Genomic DNA, 8,457 nt, shown 5'->3' with positions numbered 1-8,457 from the left:
CAGCTGTTTACTCCCAGTTATTATAAACATAATTTTTATATTATTGAATAAAAATAAATTAATTTTATATAATTATTTTTAATTTTTTATATATTTTAAATGTAAATGCTCTACCAAAAGCTTCATATAAGAACATTGAACAAAGAGCATTTAGAGAGCATTGGAATCTTGTAAATGCTATTCTAAATATTTTTCTAATAAATGTTGATTGGATAATAACGAGTATAATGCTTATGCTAATGCTCTGCCAATAAAACCCTAAAAGAAATTGAACAGAAACTGTCATGTTTTGATCATAATCATATAAAAGTTGTTTTTACTGATTCTAGAGAACATATGTATAAGCCTCAAGGTTTTTTTTGCATGTGATAATAATCGAATACTGTTAAAATCGTACTAATGAGAGGAAGGCGTTCAAATTAAGTTGAATTTCTGTACATGGATTTAAAAATCATAGACCAAAATGATATACAAAAACAAAAGAAAAGATAACATCTTAATTTACAATTTGACACCTCTGCAAACCCTTGATTTGAGCTCTACGATCTCTTCAGTTCTTGGCCTAGTCCTCTTGAATAGAAGCACAAGAAATATGATTCAAATCATAGACCTTAGATAGAAAATAAATGTGAGACTTAATTCCAGAATATTTTTGAGAACTGGCGTTGGTTTAGGAGAGCTGGCATAACCAAACCACAAAGTATCATCCTTCCGGATAAAGAGAGAAAAAAAATCTTAATAGTTAAAATCGATACATACTCCAGTAAAAGATATCAAACCTTGTTATGATATGGAAGTTTCAAGTGATCGGTAACAGATTCTGGACTCTCAGCACAGGCCAATTATCTCCATTCCAGTAAACAACGCCTCCTCACCAAGTCCACCAACAGTATTATGGTTCCTTGGTCAGAAACATAAGCTAGATATAAGGACTCTAAAGGTTTAACATGTTATTATTTAAATGAAAATTCTACAACACTGCAAAGAACGATGGTACCTCATATAGCCTACGCCTAACAGGCACACTAACTCTCTCCTCTTCAACTTCAGATAGAGTAGAAGACACATAAGCTTCTAAAGGAGTTTCAGTTAAATGCTTATTCGATTTCTTTTTGGGAACAACTTGTGGTCTAGGGCCTTGGCTGCAATCTGCATACTCTTTCCACCAGTGACGAAAACTCATCTTCTCTCTGTAGCACAAACTTCCCAAGAAACATCAGCTCACAATTTAAATATACCAGCACACATTTACACTTGTACAAAAATACTAAAATGAACTAAAGTGTCATAAATATTTATTTATAATTTAGTTAAATTCATCCAAAAAATCTCCTATAGTAAATATTTTTTCGTTTGCCTGCAATGCATGATTGGACTACATATTTTTTCCAAAATAATAATATAGTAATACGATATTTAGTGTATAAACTTATTCCATATAAAAGTTGAACAGAAACTGTCATGTTTTGATCATAATCATATAAAAGTTGTTTTTACTGATTCTAGAGAACATATGTATAAGCCTCAAGGTTTTTTTGCATGTGATAATAATCGAATACTGTTAAAATCGTACTAATGAGAGGAAGGCGTTCAAATTATGTTGAATTTCTGTACATGGATTTAAAAATCATAGACCAAAATGATATACAAAAACAAAAGAAAAGATAACATCTTAATTTACAATTTGACACCTCTGCAAACCCTTGATTTGAGCTCTACGATCTCTTCAGTTCTTGGCCTAGTCCTCTTGAATAGAAGCACAAGAAATATGATTCAAATCATAGACCTTAGATAGAAAATAAATGTGAGACTTAATTCCAGAATATTTTTGAGAACTGGCGTTGGTTTAGGAGAGCTGGCATAACCAAACCACAAAGTATCATCCTTCCGGATAAAGAGAGAAAAAAAATCTTAATAGTTAAAATCGATACATACTCCAGTAAAAGATATCAAACCTTGTTATGATATGGAAGTTTCAAGTGATCGGTAACAGATTCTGGACTCTCAGCACAGGCCAATTATCTCCATTCCAGTAAACAACGCCTCCTCACCAAGTCCACCAACAGTATTATGGTTCCTTGGTCAGAAACATAAGCTAGATATAAGGACTCTAAAGGTTTAACATGTTATTATTTAAATGAAAATTCTACAACACTGCAAAGAACGATGGTACCTCATATAGCCTACGCCTAACAGGCACACTAACTCTCTCCTCTTCAACTTCAGATAGAGTAGAAGACACATAAGCTTCTAAAGGAGTTTCAGTTAAATGCTTATTCGATTTCTTTTTGGGAACAACTTGTGGTCTAGGGCCTTGGCTGCAATCTGCATACTCTTTCCACCAGTGACGAAAACTCATCTTCTCTCTGTAGCACAAACTTCCCAAGAAACATCAGCTCACAATTTAAATATACCAGCACACATTTACACTTGTACAAAAATGACAGTAACTGAAACCGTCTCTTGTAAACAAACTAAATGAATCATATAGATCCCAATGAATGATCTATAATAGTTTTGTTTATGGTATGTTTTTTTATTTGTATGTTTACTCTTTTAGTTGTGAAGTATTTTGTAAATTGAAAAGATATTAATGAATTCTTTTGATAAATATGTTCATCTCTACAATATTATCTTGCCAAAAGTACTTGACATTATTGAAGTTATTGATTCAAATTCAATAGCAAAACACAATAGCACAAAAATAATCAAATTTACTACAACTAAGAAAAAAAACTTAACAAGAAAAGTTAGTCAAATTCACAAAAAAATCAAACATTAGTTCAAACATATAAAAGTTTCACTAGAAATCTTGTGGGAAGTCTTCCGGAAGATTTATTCTTAGAAGATTTCTCGGAAGACTTACTCTCAGAAGATTTCTAGGAAGACTTAAATTTAAAGCAAGAAATTGAAATATAAGCGGAAAACTTAGGCGAAAATTAAAATTTAAGCGGAAATTCAAATTTTAAGTAAAAATTGAAATTTCAAATTTCATGAAAGTTAAAAAGAATATCCTATAATCTAAGAAGACACATTAAACCATATGATATTAAGTTACTTAACACTTTTAAAAGTAAAAAAAAAAGACACATCTTAAAATTACTTAACAAATTTACAAAAAACTAACATAGAAGACTTCCATAGAAGTCTTCTCGAATCAGCTAGAAACTTTAATAAATATGAATGTTGGTAACCTCATAAATATCACCAATTAAATTATAAATTTCATTATATAGCCTCAATATTGACTAATATGCATGAATTTACAAAGAAATGTTAAAAAGTCTTTATAGTTTTAGCAAAAAATGAAAGTTTATTAAACATTGACGCATAAAACTTCCACGAAGTCTTCTGGATTTGGGTCAATTTTGCAATTGAAAATTTACAAAGGAAGACTTGCCGAGAAGTCTACTCTATAGCAGACTTCTTTGGAAGTCTTCCTTTGTAAATATTAACTTATTTTTGTTAACGAAAAAAATCTCAAAAATACCAGAGACGATCTCCCAGTAAATCGTCTAGGATAAACATGTTAGTTTTGCATTTGACCAGGTTATTCAGAAATTTGACTTTTTCCGGACGACTTACAAGTAAGTCGTCAGAAAAAAAAAACTTCAATATTTTATTATAATTAGACGACTTTCATATAAATCGTTTCAGGTTACTTTTGCAATAAGAAAAAATAAATCTTAAATATTTAATTTGATCTGGACGTCATAACTAAGGTTTGACCCGAATCTCGGAATAAAATTCGATAGACATGTATATAGGCCCACCAGATAAACAGGGTGAAATTCGATAGACATGTATCATCCTTGACCCAAAAAAAAAAAAAAATGTATCATCCTTGCTACGAAAACCAATTCGCAATAAAAGAAACACGAAGATCGAGAGGATTAGTAGGACAAACCTCGAGCAAGAGTCCCACGACACGATATTATAGACCTACGTACGTAAATGTCTCCAAATTCAGTTTGCTAGAATCTTATCGACGGTTTTTAGAGTCTATTTGGGTTAGCCGTTACAAAAAAAAAAAAAAAAAAAAAAAAAAGAGTCTATTTGGGTTAGACTTCCCCTTCTACGTCAGCAGTTAAGACACTCTCCTAGCTACTAGTTGGTAGTGAAAGTAACACAAATTCTCACCATCATCCATCTCCATGGAAGTTTTGATTCGTTGACATCAATTTCGTTCGATCCATCTTCAACACTTTGCCACTCTTTGTCTGTGTTAGCAATTAGCGTTGTAATCATCACACTTGAAAACAATGAGATTACTGACTTGACCAAAAAGGTTCTTAGGAAGAAACAATGAGATAAACACAACACATATACATTATTATATGTAATCGTACAAAAGCGTTAACATAGCAACAACATATTAGCGAAGAATTACAAAATGAGTTTTTTTTTCCAACAATATCACCTAATTACATAATATCTTTATACACTTATTTCTTTGTTCATCTCCACTTTACATTGTAACGGAAATTTCACAAGAGGCGAAGACTATTTAGTCATTAGTAAACAATACCAATACATCAATGGATGAAGAATTCCAAGTAAAATCGTACCCCGTGGATGGTAAGATAGGTAGTGGATTATAAATAGCTAACCTGCAGCACGAAAGATTGAGATGTAATCAGTTCATAATCTCTTTATGATCCCTAGAGAATCTAAACTATAATGCTTTCTAAATTTTTACCAAAACCAAAACAACAAAGCCTATGGTAAGAGAGGATGATCATCATATTCATACCATTGGCGTAGTAAGTAAAGGAAAAGTCAAGCACCAATGTGAGTGGCATCGGAGTGGAAAACGTCGGTAATAGAAACAGTGGAGCAGAAAGAAACAAGCTTATGAAACTTATTAACAGGAGAAGGCAAAGGAGGCACACTCCTCCACCTACACTTGCCACCATTCTCCAAACCAATCTCACAAACGCAAGCGGGATACTTCTTATGACCATCCTCATTAAAGACATAGACAAGACACCCAGCGCCAACACATTTCAAACTCCTGAACCTGTTACCATCATCCTCATCCTCATTATCACCACCAACCAGCCCAAACAACAAAGCCTCAGGCATAATCGCGATCTCGCTGAACTCCATCGAGCCTTCCTCGATTCTCCAGAGATTAAACGAGAATCCGCGATCCGAAGAATTACACATCCCGCCGAGGACTAGCGTATCGTCGCCACATGAATTGAGGAAGGCGAAGAGGAGGCCTGGTGGTCGGAGCGTTTGAACGTCGCTCCAGGTGTGAGTATCCAAGGAGAAGGAGGAGATGAAGGAGGAGTTGATGTCGAAGACGTAGAATCTGCGTTTGCAGAGAGCGGAGCTTAGGGATTCGTGAGCGGCGGATGGGAAAGATTGGGGGAGGGGAGGACATAGCTGCCAGGAGTCGAGAGTGGTGTCGTAGATCTGAACGGGTGAGCGATCGTCGATGTTGACTAAACCGCCGATGGATCCGACTCCGCCGACGAGGATGAGGTTGGAGGAGAAGACGGCGAGGAGGGGGTTGATTCTGGGGAAAGGGACGGGGGAAGTGAAGCGCCAGTTAGGTTTGAGGAAGGGGGAGAAGGAGAATCGAGGAGCGGTGGTGAAGAGGAAGCGATCGGAGCCGAGGAGGTGGAGGGAAGGGAGGGAGGGGGGGAAGGGGAGGCGGAGCCAGGAGTTGGAGAGGGGGTCGAAGGCGAAGGATTGGTTGTGGAAGGAGGAGGTGTTGTGGATGCCGAAGAGGAAGAGCCATGGGGAAGGGGAAGGGGAAGGAGGGAGGGAGGTGATGATTGAGCGCCAGAGTTTGGAGACGGAGGAGAAACGGACGAGGGATGGGATTGGGAGAAGGGAGAGGATTGATTCCGTGACGTCCGTGTTGAGAGCGTTGAAGTTTGAGGATTCTGGATTGGTGTCTGACATTATTGTTTTTGAATTTTGGTTTATTATCTGGCTCTGTTGATTTCTCGAAGAAGAAGAAGAGACTTTGAGGGGTGATGAGTGAAAAGTGCAGCGATGGAGAACGTGTGACCGGAAATTCCCCAGGATTTTGGAGATTAAACAAAATTAAAATGTTGCACAAAAAAACAAAATTAAAATACTTTTTTCAAGGAAAGTATTAGTTTTATGAGAAATGAACCTCAAAAATTCATAAAAATATTGTATTATATTTCCTTGAAAATAAATATTGTATTATAAAAAGGTAAATAACAACTATATATATTTTCTACCTATAAATAAACTAAATGTGTTTTGAAAAAGAAAATCAAAAAATTTCTTTTTCAATTTATTTTGTGAAAAATATTTTTTTCTTAATAACCTTTGATGAAAAATTTCATGAATGTGTATAGTATCTTGCTAAAGTTGAGTTTAGAAAGATCTTTCTAAATAAGTATAATATATTTCTAAAATTAAGGAATGTATTGATAAATATGTGTAATATTTTAATCAATTTTTTAAGAAAAATTCATAATGTGTATTTAGGAGGATCTCTATGAAAATATATTTATGAATATCATTATATGTATATTGAATAAAATATTTTAAACAAGTATTATATTTATCTTTCAAAAGTCTATGGATGGATTTGATATCTACGTTTTATAGAAAGTATTATACATATTTAAAAGCATTCCTAATTTTTTTTATTTTTTTTACCATTCATGAAGATGTAATACACATTTAAGAAAGATTGTTTTCCAAAGCTGAAGAAAAAGTTTGAAAGAAAGTTTTGAGAAAATATTTTTCTTTTTAAAAGTTTGAAAAAAGTTATTCGAAAAAATATTTTCCTTTTATTATTTTTAATTTTGAATATTAATTACTTTATATTTAAAACTAGTTAACTAAATTTTTAAATAAAAATAGAATTGTCATTTACCCATTCAATAAAACATATTTTGGTAATATTAATTTCTGTTAGCTATTTTTGAATAAAAATTAATAAAAAATTAATAAAAATATTTAGGAGATCTGCCATTGTTTTATTCAAGTAAGAATATAATATGTTTTATATACACTTCTAACAATAAATGATTTAATTATTAATATTGATTTATTTTATTTTTTTTTGCTCAGGAAAATAAAAACTCTATGATCTTTTTTTTTTTTTTATGATTTTAATTATACACTTCTATGATTTAATTATACACTTCTATGATTTAATTTGATCTCAGCATAAAAGATACTTTTTTTTTTTTGTAACACAAAAGATACTTTTTTTCTTCAGACAACTTTTAAAGAGATGATGGCTGTAAGAAATAAATAGGCATAAGTTTGAACACTTGTAGAAGTGAAAGAAAACTCAAAACAATCCACCGAAAAAGAACAAGACTACAGAATTATCATAAGGCAGATTGCTCCATAGCTAAAACAGATGCGAGTTAGAATTACTCTTCGTCATCACCATCTGCATCACCACCAAAGGCTTTCTTGGAAGCAGACTTCTCATTCCTTCTCTTCACTCTTCCAGGACGGCCACCACCGAAGGGACTGGTCAGAGCAAAGTCAATATGCTTCCGAGAAATAGATCAGAAGCATATTGACTTTAATTTTGAACTATTGACCAAAATGATATAGATTTACAAGATAAAAAAACCATTGGATCAACAAGTGTTTGTGGTAGAGTTTGTGGTCTAGTGATGATTAACTTGATGGAAAAAGTTTAATACGGTAAAATCATCAGGGTTCGAGTCTCGGTCATTGAGGAATTAATATTTCGGCATCGCCAAAGATAAAAGACCAACACGTGTTGCCATGTGACTAGTCAAAACCACTTTTGTGGGATAAAAATACATCTGTATAATTCAAAAAAATAAAAAAACATTTGATCCTCTGTAATTAGTTTATAAAAGGTCGCACCAAGGTGTAAAACTCGTTGTTTTTATTTGAATAAATTTTACATCCATTAAAAATGAAATGGGTCAATACATTATTATAGGGCTGGGCAAAATATCCGTAATTTTAATTCAGTTCGTTATCTGTCTCTATTTGAACCAAAAAATCTTTTTTCGGATATCTGTAATTTTACGAAATAAAACAAATACTAAAATGTAATATTCGTAAGAAACGAAGCAAACCACAAATATTAATATTTTAGAAATGGATATTTGATTCGATCCGTTATATGCATATAAAATATAATATTTATATATATAAATATTATATATTATAAAATAGTATATTTATAAAGTTATATAAAAATTACTTTTATATAAAATTTTACAGTATTTTTATTTACTAAATTTATTAAACTATTTATTAGAATTTTAAAAGGTATATAGATTTTTAATAAAATATTACTATATTATTATTTTTTATTTAATTTTGCGGATCGGATCGGATATTCAGTTAAAAACCTTAAATTTTCCGGATATCCAAAACACCGAATATCTAAATGGCAGCGGATCAAATCAGATCAGACAATTGATCATTTCGGACGGAAACAAATCGAATCACGAATACCTC

General features: G+C 32.5%; 1 protein-coding gene and 1 long non-coding RNA gene across 2 annotated transcripts; both read right to left on the bottom strand.

Moving 5' to 3' along the window:
- Positions 1-400: 400 nt before the first annotated feature.
- On the bottom strand, positions 401-939 carry LOC108861045 (uncharacterized). The gene is made up of 2 exons (XR_001950797.2): positions 780-939; positions 401-610 (listed from the first exon to the last, which is right to left on the bottom strand). It is a non-coding gene; the product is annotated as an uncharacterized LOC108861045 (long non-coding RNA).
- A 3,417-nt stretch (positions 940-4,356) lies between these two features.
- Positions 4,357-6,027, bottom strand: LOC108857268 (F-box/kelch-repeat protein At3g24760). The gene is made up of 2 exons (XM_018631226.2): positions 4,754-6,027; positions 4,357-4,610 (listed from the first exon to the last, which is right to left on the bottom strand). Exon 1 carries the CDS (start codon positions 5,914-5,916, stop codon positions 4,780-4,782), a length of 1,137 nt encoding a protein of 378 aa, XP_018486728.1. The 5' UTR covers positions 5,917-6,027; the 3' UTR covers positions 4,357-4,610; positions 4,754-4,779.
- Between the last annotated feature and the right edge of the window lie 2,430 nt (positions 6,028-8,457).

The sequence above is a fragment of the Raphanus sativus genome, chromosome 5, assembly GCF_000801105.2.
Source record: "Raphanus sativus cultivar WK10039 chromosome 5, ASM80110v3, whole genome shotgun sequence".
Lineage (NCBI taxonomy): Eukaryota > Viridiplantae > Streptophyta > Magnoliopsida > Brassicales > Brassicaceae > Raphanus > Raphanus sativus.
Note: the sequence above shows the minus strand (reverse complement) of the source record. Positions and strands in the feature narration are given on the sequence as shown.

Excerpts from the sequence above, each read along its gene's own strand:
- LOC108857268 (XM_018631226.2), bottom strand. The coding sequence starts at position 5,916 with ATGTCAGACACCAATCCAGAATCCTCAAACTTCAACGCTCTCAACACG.